Source organism: Corvus brachyrhynchos, unplaced genomic scaffold (genome assembly GCF_000691975.1).
Source record: "Corvus brachyrhynchos isolate BGI_N302 unplaced genomic scaffold, ASM69197v1 scaffold42, whole genome shotgun sequence".
NCBI lineage: Eukaryota > Metazoa > Chordata > Aves > Passeriformes > Corvidae > Corvus > Corvus brachyrhynchos.
The window spans coordinates 1,384,122-1,398,369 of NW_008237242.1; the positions used below are offsets into that span (position 1 = coordinate 1,384,122).

The following is a 14,248-nucleotide window of genomic DNA, read 5'->3' on the forward strand; positions in this document are numbered from 1 at the left end:
TTTAAAGAGTAGACCTGTAAAGATTAGAGGTGTAGACATGTTAAGTTTGATGAAACAAGTCCCACCTAAACTCTTCACTTCCCTCTGTGGGTGTTCATTGTCTTCTACTAAAGTACTAGAACATTGAGGCTCTTGTTTTCTGACCTTGCCGACAGCGAAGTAGGAGATAATGGGTTACTTTTGCATTCATTTCTATTGATTTAAGATTTATGACTATAGGCAATTTACAGGAGAAAAGCCTGCCGCTCTATGAAAGGCTTCTTCTAGCTGAGAGTGAAGCCTACGCTCTCTTACTTGCACGTGATTTCCCAACAACTGTCAAAACATCAGCAACGTCACCATGGAGTTACTGAACTTTATCTAAATTGTAACGCTTTTTAATTCAAATGTTCGTGAATTCTTGCATCATAGGTTAGAGATGTGTGAAAACCTAGGATTAGCATGTTTCCTTTCCATTTTCAGTATTTTTCTGGAATTAGCAGTATTTTTTTCTAGTGGCTATTTGGAAGATCACTTTTGATTTTCCCAATTTACAGGTGGAATGTTGGCTGTACATCCAGCACAGGGAAAGTATGAATATTAGCTGTATGTCAGCATCATTCAGTAGAGATTTTCACCTTCTCAGGGTAGTTTCACGTAGGGATGGAAGTAGACAGATGCAGTCTGCAAATCAGATTTGTAGTCAGTGTTTTCATTTGAATAGTTTGCACTAATAGCTGTGGGAGGAGACATTAATTTAGTGAATTTAGCTTAAAAGTCTGATAGCTGCTCTTAACTGATTAGTCATATCTGGTGTTTTGCAGCAAATATGTAAGCCAGTTGAAAGACAAGAGTGAAAGTGTGTACCTGAAGTGAAAAGAAAGAAATATGGAAAATGTTTATTCCATGAGTGCATAACTGATAAGGAAACATGTTTTTCTTTCCTCTTCCTTGAATGGCAGGAGAAGCTTTACAAAAGAACTTGAAAAAGCTGATACGTTATCATGCATTATCTGAAAATACACTTTACATGAAATGTTCATTTTCCAAAACAGCTGCATGGTACTTAACCTTAAAACTTAACTGTCTTTAGGGAGAAAGGGTGGTTTCCAAAGAAAACAGTGCCTGACTGAGAAGCACTAAGACCTCCTGAAGGAGGGAAAAGAAATTAAAACATCACTGTAAAATATGGCCCCTCTAATTTACTTTTCATTTCACAGTAGCAAAGAAAGAATATAGTCCTGTTGACCTATGTGCTCTAGAAGTGTATGGTGATTCCTATTTATGTCAAAAATACGAAAGTTCTTGGAATTTTTTGGAAAATGATGAAACCATTACCATGCCAGTCTTGTAGCAGTTATGACCTCCATATGTGTACACACAGACATGTCTGTTTAATAAAATTTTGCTAACAAAAAAAGATTAACTGTTATCATGGGCCTTGTTTACATAAGAAGTTAGTGAGATTTGGTTGGATCTCAGCTGAAATGCACCAAATGAAAAAAATAAATGCTTTTGTACAAGATCAGCTCACAGACATGTAAAATGTTAGTATAGGAATGCAAGAAGGCAGTGATGGACAGAAAACCCAAATCTTCTCTTAATATTTTGCAACAGTGTGAAGGAGGAAAGAGACCTTCTTTGTATATGTTCTTGTTATTTTGTACATAATGGGCAACCTCACATTTTGGTAGATTCAAAAGATACTAGTAAGATTAAGTGACTGCTCAGGCTCTGGAATGCTGCAGAAAAATATTTTAGGTCTAAGATGTAATATTCATGTGAAGACTGTATGTACTCTGTAATTCATAGGAACTAGGAATACTTGCTGCATTAGCTCATTCATGTTTTTTTTCTTTATGTTTTATCACAATGTGTCCTCTTCAAAGCTTCTTACAATCCACATAATCACTGCCGATGTGTCATCTCAAACCATTCATAGTCCCCCTTACTAGAAATTATTAACCTTTCTTTCCTGCCCCCAACCTGTACTGACCCCTCTGAGACTTCTCTTCCCATCCTGGACCAGCTCTATCCACACTCTAAACCTGAATGTTTTTGTCTGAAGTGTGGCCCAGGGAACTGAACTTCACCTTCGCTGCTGCAGTCTTGAACCATCTTTATAAGCAAAGATCCAGGAAAATTCTTTCAGTCTTTGACATCACTCTGTAGTTTTATGACCTTACCAGCTTCATGGTTTCATCTTAGGGGGTAAATTTTCCACTCCTATGCCACAAATCATTTTAATCTTTTCTTGCTGACCTTGTAAAATGCCCTCTCTGCATTGTTTACTCCTGTCAGGGTGTTGCCTAAGTGCTCTGGACAGTTTCAGTTGAAGTAGTTAGCTTTTGCTTGCTGACAAATCTGCTTTAGTTATTCTTCACTGTGCCTGTTTAACACAGGGCTATGTTCCTAGGCCAGAATAAATGTACCATTCTGTGTTACAGAAAACGAGGCTTCAGTTTCTCATTTAGAGACACTGCTGTTAACTCATGTCAAAGCACTATTACTTGCACGGTACCAGGAAAGCTGTGTGTGTAGTTGCCTAGTGAGCTCACCTAGATGGAGAATAACCTGACAGAAAAATTATTTGGTGGTGTTTACTGTTTACCTGCAGCAGCAGCTCTGCTTCTATGATTCAAAGGGGAAACACGCAGGTGAGAACAGACTGATAGGGCTGAGACTATTTAGGAACCACCCCAGAGCTGCCTACTCTCATTGTGTCTGTCATTGACACCCACTGAATCTGTTCTAACGGTGAGAGTCAGGAAGGTAAATTTAGAGTTCTTCTCTTTTGGATAATATTTTTAATATTTTCCTCATCTGTCTTCACAAAAATATTTTCAGAATGTTTTCTCAGGATTTCCCAATGTAAGCTACTGTGTTTGTATATGCAATAGACATTGCCAAAGACTTTTCAGATTGATTTCATTTCAAGAACTTAATGCTTTTGCAGCAGCAAAAGTACAAAACAGCTTTTAAATCATTACTAGTAATTATCTTTTGTAATTTTCTTATAATCACAAAGCTGGCCACATCAATCTATGGAAAAATTATTTTCAGGGGTTTTGTGACAGGCTTCTGGGACTTCATGCTCCAAAAGCTCAGTGTCCAAAACATCCAGCCATCACAGAAATCCTTTTTTCAAATGTTGAAGATGTTTATGTGATGATACATTCTGCATTTTATCATTCTTATTTGTTATAAGATACTTTCCATTTGCTCAGCTATGACCTGGAATTTTTTTGTTTTCAGAATATACATAGGTTTTTCTTGTTTTAAACAAAATAAATTATTTGAGGTTTGTGGTTGGGTTTTTGGTTTTTTTATGGTAGGACTGGTTGGACACTGAAACAGGTTGCTGAAAGAGGCTGTTGAGTCTTCATCCTGAGAAATAATAAAAACCAAGCTGGGTGATAACCTGAGCTGTCTGTAGTATCTGACTATGCTAGGAGCAGGATGGTTGAATTAGTCATCTCCAGACCTCTCTTCCAACCACAGCCATTCTGGAGTTGTGTAAAATTCAGTATCAGTAGGTGGGTACCTACCTACGTGCACACGTAAGCAAAGGCAGGAAACCAGTTATTTGTCTGCAATTAACATACTTACTTGCCTGGAGAGCTGGGAGGTAGGACCTACTTTGAGATGGAATTTGATGTTTAGCATTTCCAGTGATAAATATGTGTCCCTGAGTTATTCTAAGTGGAAGCAGTGAGAAGTTAGAGGCATCAAATAAATGCTCTTTAAGTGTTAATTATTTTTGTGTGATAAAGATTCTCCTTACCCTTCCCTCCCAGTGTTAAGACCTAGCCTACAATGATCCCTTTGTTATACAGTTGATTAGAATTTTCACTTCTTTAGGATTATATGATTGGGAAAATTTTTTAGGATATAGTTCAGGAATTCAGCATTTCGGTATTTTTGAAGTATTGTTAGTTTCTAAAATAATGTGAAAACCACATAAATAGTTTTTATTACTACTTATAAAGTAGGTTTATATGCCAGTGGATTAATAAAATTACTACATGTTCAGAGCTTGAGTTTGTTTAGTTTTTAACACATTGTATTCTGGGGACGTTTTACAGTTTCAGAAGATTTATAGGGCTACATTTAATGGCAGTTTCTTTTGCCTGCACTGTAGCACGTGCCATGGTGGTTTTAAGTGTGCTGTGCATGTTTGACAAGTTAGAAACTCAGCAAACCCCATCAGACAGCCACACTGTCTCAGGCTTGTTTTTGTTGGCTGGTATCCACTACCATGCTATAAAATACATTTACTTGACAGTAGAAAGTGGAGAACCACATTAACTACAGAGTTTAAAAAGGCTGGCTAACCACATGCAATAAATATTAATAAAAGAAAAGGCCACCCACCTTTGACCTTCAATACTTGTTAGTAGCTTTGGTGTTTTAGAGTTACTTTAGCATTTTGAGCATTACATAAGAGTATGTAAGACTCTTACTTAAGTCAAACAACTTGTTAGCTTATAACTTATCTATTAATAGCTTATCTATTAATAACTTACCTATTGTGTACCTCAGATTTACCTCTAAAAATGTTGTTTTGTAGTTGTCTTGTAATAAGCAAGCCAGGTTTATTTGTACCTGTAAGTAAATGGGAAGTAATGTTGTATGTTGTGTGTATGTAGAAGGAGGATACTCTGCTGGGGAACCTTGTAAAGAATGACTATTTGATTAATGAAACTTATCTCACTCAGTTTTTCTTGAAACAAGAACACAAAGCAAAAAAACAGCTCAGAGGAGTGTCATGCATCATCTTGTGGTAAAATGAAGTTCTGATTCATAATGGCTGAATGGGCTTCAGGATTTTTTCAGTATTTTTAATGTTATGTGCCTCCTAGCATTCAAAAAAATGGAGTCTGACAAAACCAGAAATAGTATGGAACATGCAGTGGGAAGTGGAGGGAGAAGAAAGGCAAGGCTAGAAAAGGGAGCATTGTTCCATGAAATACTAACAGGATAATGTATCTTGCTAGCTCTGAATACATTTATTACGTAAGTAGCACAAACAAACTTCAGCCTTGGACGCTATCCCTTTAAGGCATCACTGTCTGTCAAAAATAGATACTTTCTTTTGTGTTTTTGATGAGACAGGTTGTCCTCTGTGGGAGATTGTGCCCGCTTTGGTTCTCTCAAGTCAGAAGCTTGAGTCTTAAGAGTTTCTGTGCTGCTGAATCAGACTGAAAACAGTACTCACATGGAGATTCAAAGTCACATGTAGAACAATACTCTTAATGTCTGAAAATGAGTTTCGCTGCTGACCAGAAGGGTGACAGTACTGTGAGACATTGGTTTCAAATACCAAGTTCTTAGTGTTGTGGGTAACAAAGAAGCAAGAGTGAAAATCAGCATCTCTTCCGTTTCTGCAGTGAGCAAGTGAAAGGTCAACAGTGTATGACAAGAAGGGAAAAAACAGATAAGGTGATGAATGAAGTGGGAGAATTAAGAATTAAAAATAAGAACACAAAAGTCATGAAGGCCTGGATCACTGTATCATATCTGAAGCTTAATTGTTCTCCTCAAATTCCTCTCTAACTTTCCATTTCCAATATGCCCATGAAGACCCTGGCAACAGATTATCTGTGGAAACCACTGGTTATCACCCTGTCACCAATTTTTACTTCCTTCCCTGCCTACATCCTTGTGTTGACACTCCTTTTACATTGTATTCTACTCTGGAGTTATTCATTCACATATTCACATGCTCATTCATGTGCTTAAGCTTGGTCCAACTACAGTGTGATGCACTCTCTGACAATGTGAATATTAATTCTAAGGTCCAGATGAGTGACCAACTAACTGTCAATATCTCACTTCATTTCAGAGTGTCGTGCGTTGCCTTTGGCATCCCAAGCTCAACCAGATCATGGTTGGTACTGGAAATGGTTTAGCCAAAGTGTACTATGATCCTGTCAAAAGCCAGAGGTATGTAATTGTGTTTTATTATGGTTGTTTTCACAAATTTAGCCTGATTGTGTGATTCAGTGATTATACTAAGAAATGAGAAAACCTGGTTTAGTAACATTTGTTTTGCAGAGTTACACTTATTTAGCAACAGTAGAAAGAGAAAAAAAAATAACCCAGAATGTTTACTTATGAAGCGTGGCACTTTTTCCTCTGAGCTTTTTCTGTTGCAGTATGCTGACTTTTCTACCTGAATTTACAAATGCTTTCATTTTTTAATTGCATGAAACCTGCAGTAGGAATAACCACCCTTTCATCCTGTCTCTTGGAGGTTGCTGAGGAAGTGTGACTGAATGGGTATTTATGGTATTTAGTCATGTATTTTTAATGCATATTTTTTTCCTGAAGTAAAAATCTTGTTTAGAAGCATAAACTTCAGTGCTGGTGAAGTAATACTGGAAGACACAGTTTGACAAGGTGTAAAGCAAGGAAGTACATCCCCACCTTTCTTCTAGTCTTCCTTGCCACCCTTATTTATGACGTGGATTTTGCCTGTACATCTAAGGGAAAGGTGGTACTGATTTATCAGAAGGTGGCTTGCCAGCCTAAGATGAAGAGGACCTAAGTAGCCTATAAATACTTGTTTTGCAATTCATTTGCCTTTACCATCTGGGTTGGCTGGAGAACTGGGGAATGCTTCCTTCCTGTCAGTCTGGAGGAAATGTACAATTCTTTGATACTGAGTGGGATAAATAAGTTGTTTCCCCTGTATGTGCCATCTTTGTTCTGCTGGCACCCAAAACCAAACTGTGTTACAGTTAATGTTTTCTGGATACTTACTGTCACTTGGGCACTTGGATGTGAAGATAAACTCTGGTTTACAAGATTATCAGAAGTAAGTTTTGTTTTTCTGGTTTTGTCAGTTTAGAGAACAAGAGAATTGATCATCATTGTTTGGACCACAGAGCCCTAGCGCAGTTTTGTGACTGGTTTGTTTCCTCGTATTTACCATGAGGAGGAAAATACTACTGGTTTAAATCAATCTTGCTGCCGCCAGGCTTATGCAGTCTTTCCTGCCTTAGTGTTACAGACACCTGGTTAGATAACTGCCACCTCTGCTGCTTAGAAAGAATAATACCAGAGGCAAACGAGTGCCCAAGTTTGGAGAGCAGCACTTCCAATGTGCACACTAAAGTACTGTGGACAAATGAAGTGTGAAATGAATCTTCCACCCTTATTTCTGCATGTCATATAAACTGCTCTGTAACAGAAACACTATAATCTCTCTACCCTCCTTCACATGAGCATGAACAGGCAAAGATACAGACATTCATGAATATTTAGAGTGCTGTGTAATTTTGTTGAGACTGTCTTGAATAAAAACGGATTTCTGTTTGATATAAACAGACTAACTGAACTGCTCTGTTTCCTCGTAGGGGAGCAAAATTATGCGTGGTCAAAACAAAACGAAAAGAGAGACAAGCAGAGACTCTCACACAGGATTACATTATAACACGTAAGAAATTTAAACATATCTTTATAACAGCATCCCTAGCTCATTCTTGGGTTTGAAATGATTTGCAGATCATTTAGCTTTATCTCTTCTCCTCTAAAAAGTCTTTCATTAAGCATTGATCATTGATATCATATATTGGTGCTTCATACAAAATTTTTGTAGTGTTGCACAACCAGAAAGGTATATACATTCCGTATGCTCTGTAAAGTTGTTCATAATGGTTGATTTCTTGATAGGTTGTGCTCCTGAAAGCCTCCAAAATTTTGGAGCTTTCGTAAATCTTCCATTTTGCTTAATTGTGGAGTGTAGATGGGTTTAGGAAGAGTTTTGCCACTTTGCAGTACCAGTGACAAAATCAGAGATGAGAGAGAAGTCTTGAACAAATACCAAATGGTTTTTCCAAATTTATAACTTAACCCAAGTTATATAGGGTTTTAGACAGCTTAGCTATCCCTAACCTTAGGGGTTTTTAAGACCTTATGTTCATACTAAGGCTCACTGATGCATAAAAAATAGTTATCGTTGCTTCTATAAAATGTTTAATCATCTGTCTTTTCCCAGTGACAAATTCTACAGTGGAAAGAGAGGATTAACTGAGAGGTCTTGACCCTCCCCATTAGCATTGCCCTATGTAGTGTTTCCTCATGTGAAATAAGAACAGTCACACAGTTGTGCCGTCTTGCTTCTCTTCATCCTCTTTCAGTTCCAGGGTGTTCAGCTCTGATTTCTAGTAAGCTTGGTTTTACACATACTGAAACCATTTTTTCTAGAATGAACAAGTTGTTTGGCAGCATAATAAACAAAAAGAGGTTTAGAGTGAGAAGGTTTGGGCAGTCTTGGTAACTAGACCTATATCAAGGCACTTTGGTTCTGGGTTCCCATCTTGGGCACTTTCTAGCCACAGCTGTCTCCAACCGACCATACTGCTGCAGATGTCCAGCTCCAGTTTTTAGGGTAAACTTAAGCAGCAACTGCCAAAGATCAGGGCTATTTATCTTCATGGGGTGCTCTTAATCCATCCTTATAAGATCCTTCACTGTAATGCTTCGTGTGCACTGTCATTAGTGTTTATACTCTAAAGAACTTCTGTGATTTTTTTAAAGAAAATTCTGCTTAAAATCCAGTGAAACTTGTGTGTTCAATGGCATTTATAAATGTCATTGAAAGATATAGGTCCAAGTTATGCAAATTTTTGGGATTTCGTCACTGATTTCTAGCTGTTTAACTGTTTCTTCCACATCATTTTGAAACTAAACAAGGATGTTTCCATATACAGTAATGCAGAAAAATGTTGTAAGGATTTGCTCAGCAAATGTTTAAGTTTTTTGCATATTTTGGAAACTTTTCAGAGGTTAGATGTCTGTCTTTTAAGTTACAGATAGAACTGGGAATACCCGAATATCTCCAAAGTGCTTTTGCAAAGTGAACTGACCCTTTTTTTCTTCTCTTTTTTCTTCTCTTTTTTCTCCCCTCTTTCTCTTTTTTTTTTTTTCTTTTCCTTCAGATTTCTTGTTGCTCCTTAATATGAGAATTGCCTGCAATGGCTACTTAAAATGCAGGAATGTTGTTTTCAGGGATTAAGTGTCACTTTTAAAACACAGAAATACACAGCCTGGTTTTCCTTAGACAACCTTGACTCCACAAATGGCAAAAGCTTGGATCTGTGCATTAGTCACCTCAGATGCTCTGTGGAAACTGATCAAGCTTAGTGCTTGGCAGAAAATTGTCCTTGGCATTTCATACTTAAAGAAATCTGCAAAAATTGTTTCAAAAGATCTACTGTGTGTCACCTGTCTGTGACTTCACTCAGTCTAATAAATTGAAGAGGCCTACAGAAATAAACTGAAAACTCAAGCTGATAGGTACCTGAATGTTCCTAAATTTAAGATCCGTTTGATTATTTTTTGTCTTTATTGGATCATTTGGCCCTGACACAATTTCCCTTATTTTGGGAAATAGCAGCAATGAGCACACCTGCATGTGAGATATAAACTTCTCTGCAAGAAAACCATGTCCATTAACATGGTGTTTCTCTGTTGCTAACAAATGAGTCTCTTGTCTGAGTGGATCAAAGCCATTACTGTGATTGAAGATAGCACTTTTATGAGGAAATAGAAATTTTAAATCCTTACAATTTAGGCAGACTGCCTCAGTTATGTTATTTTTCCAATGGTGAGTAATCTTATTATTTTAGAAAGAACATGATTGTGACTTCATAAGCATAAAATTGCATTTGGAATCATTGAGGGGTTTCCGCTCCACTCTTTGTCATATCCAAGAATGTATCAAGTGCCTTGTCATGCTCTGAGCACATGAGAAGGCTTTAGAAACATGGGAGGTTCAGAAAAGAGTAAGTGGTTGGTCACAATGCTAATGTTGAGAACTGAATGACAGAGATATGAATGAAATACACATAAATTATGGAAACAGCATTTCAGAGGAGAGGCTCCTGCCTGAAGGAACCCTGGTATCAGACTGTTTTCATCTTTGAAAAATTCAGCAGAAAGAAACCCCTGAAAGTACAACTCAGTAAACCATTGTTTGGATATAGGATTACTGCGAGGCTGCTCCTGCCACTTTTTCCATTGCAAGAAAGAACCCAACTCTTTGTATTGAAGATGTTAAAAGGAAAGTGGAATTTATAACATTTAATTTTCTCCAAATTGTGACCCTTCAGCCCATGCGCTTCCGATGTTCCGTGAACCACGACAACGAAGCACGAGGAAACAGCTGGAGAAGGATAGGTTGGACCCCATGAAGTCTCACAAACCTGAACCTCCAGTAGCAGGAGCAGGTAATCTAGGCATAATCATTTTAGAGTGTCGTATGCTGAAGGGGCCATCATGTTTTGGTTCTACACTCATTTGGATTTGCATTTTTTGGGTGGTGACTCTACTCCCTAGATCCAGCACTTTAAGACATTGATGTCTCATTGGAGTGCTTGCCTACAAAAAATTAGTAATCACAATGGCTTACTTTGAGTTACATAATCAGCAGAACACCCGCCTGAATGGAGCTCTAAGTTAAACCCTTCCTATAGCATTAAATAACCTCATTGTATCAGATCACCATAGTAGACTCTGCATATTTCTTAAATATTTTTCTCTTCGTGCCACAGGTCGTGGCGGCCGTGTTGGGACTCATGGGGTCACCCTGTCATCATATATAGTCAAGAACATTGCCTTGGACAAGACAGACGACAGCAACCCTCGAGAGGCCATCTTACGTCACGCGAAGGAAGCAGAGGAGAATCCATACTGGGTGGCTCCAGCATATGCTAAGTAAGGCACCAATTAGGAATACAAGTAACATTTCTAGAGGCCAATAGGAGTTTAGTTAAAATAGAAGAGACATTTTTAATGCTATACTTTGCCTTTTTTTGGATTGCTGCCACAAATACGTAAACCAAGAATATACTCTTTTATGAAGATACGAGTTTCCAGGAGGTTGAATTGTTGAAATTTCATATTTCCACTTTTAAAATGTACCTGCTAGTGCTAGAAGTTATTTTGAAGCTTGCAAAGTTGATTTGAGTTTAGAATCTTCTCCAAATCCATGCCTAAAATTGCAATATACCTTTTAATAGGGTACTATCCCACTGATACATTGGGATAATTTTCCAATATGCCCTCTAGTTCTGACTGATTCTTAGGTTAAACCTTCAAAATATTTACTTGGTGTTATGACAGGATGATTTCTCAACTATCATAAGTTTTTATCTGAATTTTTCCTACATGAGGATCCAAGTAACTGCCTGAATTAACTTGGTTTTAAAGGTACAGCAATATTAAAAATTGCACTGATAAAATCTCCTACCAAAAATTCTACATAAAGAAGTAAGTTTTCAGTTGTTACATAAATTAAAGAACCTCAAAAAGATTTTTTAGTAAAACCTTGGCAATCCCACAGACAGTACTTTATTCAATTTAAATTGTATGTGTGAGTGTGGTATTTGTGTGCATATATTAAAATGAAGATTGTGCTTCTTGAATGCTTTCTAGCCAAGGAGTTTTTTTCCTAAAAATAAATACATTTAAACAATTAAATACAAACAATTAATATACAATAGTATAGAAATAAGTACTACATAAATGCATTTCATACTAATGAACTGAAACGAACACTTTAGAAATTAGTAGAATTGTCATATTTTATTATCATTGAGGGAGCTTTTTTCACAAAATAGTGTCAAGCAGTGTTTTCAAAATGCGTAAGGAAAACATTTTGAAGAGCTGAAACAGTCTTCACAGAACAGTATGCCAATAATGAATTACGTTTTTTTTGCACCCCAGTGTTCTATGTCCAAAGCTGTACATTCATTAGTATTTTCCTGATTACTTTCTTTATTGGTGTTCGGCTCTGTAGCTGAATCAATCACCACCTTTTTCCAGAAACTAGAAATATACTAAGAATCACAGCTTGCTTCTGATGGTGACATCTGTTTTCTGACTTGACCCACATGTTCACAGAGATAACTAAATAACTGTTCCAAAGCAGCTTGAGAATGTCAGTGACCCAGCCTGACTTTGGATTGGGTAATTAGTAAGTATGGCACACTGGTAATTGATAAGTATGGCATTTGTACATCAAACCAAGGCATTATACAGTATCACTCTTGGTACCAAAGATGCAATGTTTGAAAGCCCAATTCTGTAGCAATTGTTGTAATTAGTGTGCTAAATATTGATTTTTTAATTGTTTGAGAGCTCATGATTACTAGAGAGGAAATGTACTTGGAATGTGTAGGCATCTGGTTTTATTTGAGGAATCCATTCTCAAAAGTACATGCAATCACACATTCCATCAGGTAGATAGATACCTCAGCATACTTTTGGCTTAAGTAACTTCATTGATTGTATACTAAGTTTCATCCCTGACACCTGGAATGTAGTAGACATGAAAGTTTTAAGACAAAGCTGTGTTACAGGAGGCTTACTGTGTCAGGTGGCCAGATCTCATTACAGTCCCTTGTGAAAGATGTGGCTGCAGGGGAAGAGGAGAGCTGGCTGAGAAGTGGGCAGGATGCAAGTCCAGACTGCTATTAACTTACACACCAGCCGGATAACACAATAATAATACTATTAATAATGACACTAATATTAATACTAATAATATTTAAGACAATGAAATGCAGAAATTTTCTTACTGTGTCACGCTCTTAGTTTTCAGAAATTCAGGTCTATATTAACAGCCACAAAAAGCTGTGCTATTATAATATAATATATGAAATATAATAATATATAATATTATAGTAATATCCTACGTCTGACTTTAAAGAGCATGTATATTTAACCTGTATATAAAATGCATCTTACAGATGTACTTACAGACTTACATTTAATAAAATATGCAAATTACAAGTAATTGATATGAATTATCATGCAATATTGGTTTGTATATTGGACAGCTGCTTTAGCTATAGCATAAGTTACACTATAGAGGTAGGAAAGGTGATATTCTGATACTTTCTTAAAATCATATACTGTCTTAAGACCTAAAAACCATACATGCAGTATGTTTCATTTTTTAAAATGGTGTTTATTCTTTTACTACTTTACTCTTCTGATGCCAGTTTTTCCACATTTCCTGTAGTAAATTTTTACTTAAACATAGTATAAAACTATCCACTTGATACATCTTTTGTTTGACAAGGCTTTTGGTCCTGTGCTGTCCATGCACATAAAGTTTTCACTCATGTTCAGTGAAACTGTAGTTTCCTTACACATTTTCTTCAGAGAATGTGTAAGGAAACTATAATTACATAATTTTCTCCACTTCCAGTTATGAAATAATTTTAGACTGAGAAGATTAAGAAATTATCTTCTTGTGGTTAATCAGTTTTTATAACTTGGAATATGATGACTGGATTGGAGTTTCTCTGTTCCTGATCCATACTGGTTAAGTCATTCTGAATCAGTTAACTGATTCAATGCTTTTCTAATTGTATATGAGGGAGAGTGACATTTTTACAAGGGTAGGTAGTGACTGGACAAGGGGGAATGGTTTTAATATAAAAAAGGAGAGATTTAGATTAGATGTTACAAAGGAATTCTTTACTCAGAGGGTGATGAGGCGCAGAACAGGTTGCCCAGACAAGTTGTGGGTGCACCGTCCCTGGCAGTGTTCAAGGCCAGGTTGGATGAGGCTCTGAGCAACCTGATCTAGTGGAAGGTGTCCCTGCCCATGGCAGGGGGGTTGGAGCTGGATGATCTTTAACGTCCCTTCCAACCCAAACCATTCTATGATTTTCACTTCAATAAATCTTGTAAGAAACACATGACTTCTGCTGTTAGTTTATGCATTCTATGTAAAAATATATCCCTTTTTTTAGAGCTAAAGGTGCCTAATTTACTCTTGAAGCCAAATATTCATTTGCATTATTTATCACTTGAAAAGTTTTTCAAGCTTGTTATCATTATCTTGACCTTTCCGTTTCACCTGACATTTGAGTCAGAAAGGAGGCAGAAGTAAGTAAGAGGCAAAAGAATGGGTGAAAAACAGATGCTGCTGAAAAGGATGCTGGGGATGCTGAATCAGGAGATGACATGTCACCAAAGCCCAGTATGAATAAAGTGTCAAATAAGATGTGATCAACACAGCAGAAAAGTCATAATGGATGAGGATAAGGAAAAGATCTTGAGATTTCTCAGTAAAAAGCTTGTTAGAGTCCTTGGCAAGAGCCATTCCACTGGAGTGAAAGGAAAGGAAGGACAGATTGAAGATTTCAAGTAAAGAACTACAGGAAAGGAACTTGAGGCATCAGTTGTAAATGTTTGAAAATTACATTCTTTGTGAGCTGTTTGTTTTAACACAGCTGTACAGATATAC

The 14,248-nt window shown here is 37.0% G+C and overlaps 1 protein-coding gene across 1 annotated transcript in view; it reads left to right on the plus strand.

The window, feature by feature from the left end:
* WDR70 (WD repeat domain 70) overlaps nucleotides 1-14,248 on the plus strand; it is a 132,580-nt gene that overhangs the window by 113,182 nt on the left and 5,150 nt on the right. Inside the window, exons 15-18 of the mRNA XM_008630649.2 lie at nucleotides 5,825-5,925; nucleotides 7,341-7,420; nucleotides 10,098-10,214; nucleotides 10,539-10,701. Coding sequence (XP_008628871.1) covers nucleotides 5,825-5,925; nucleotides 7,341-7,420; nucleotides 10,098-10,214; nucleotides 10,539-10,701 — 461 coding nt within the window. The remainder of the gene's footprint in view (nucleotides 1-5,824; nucleotides 5,926-7,340; nucleotides 7,421-10,097; nucleotides 10,215-10,538; nucleotides 10,702-14,248) is intronic.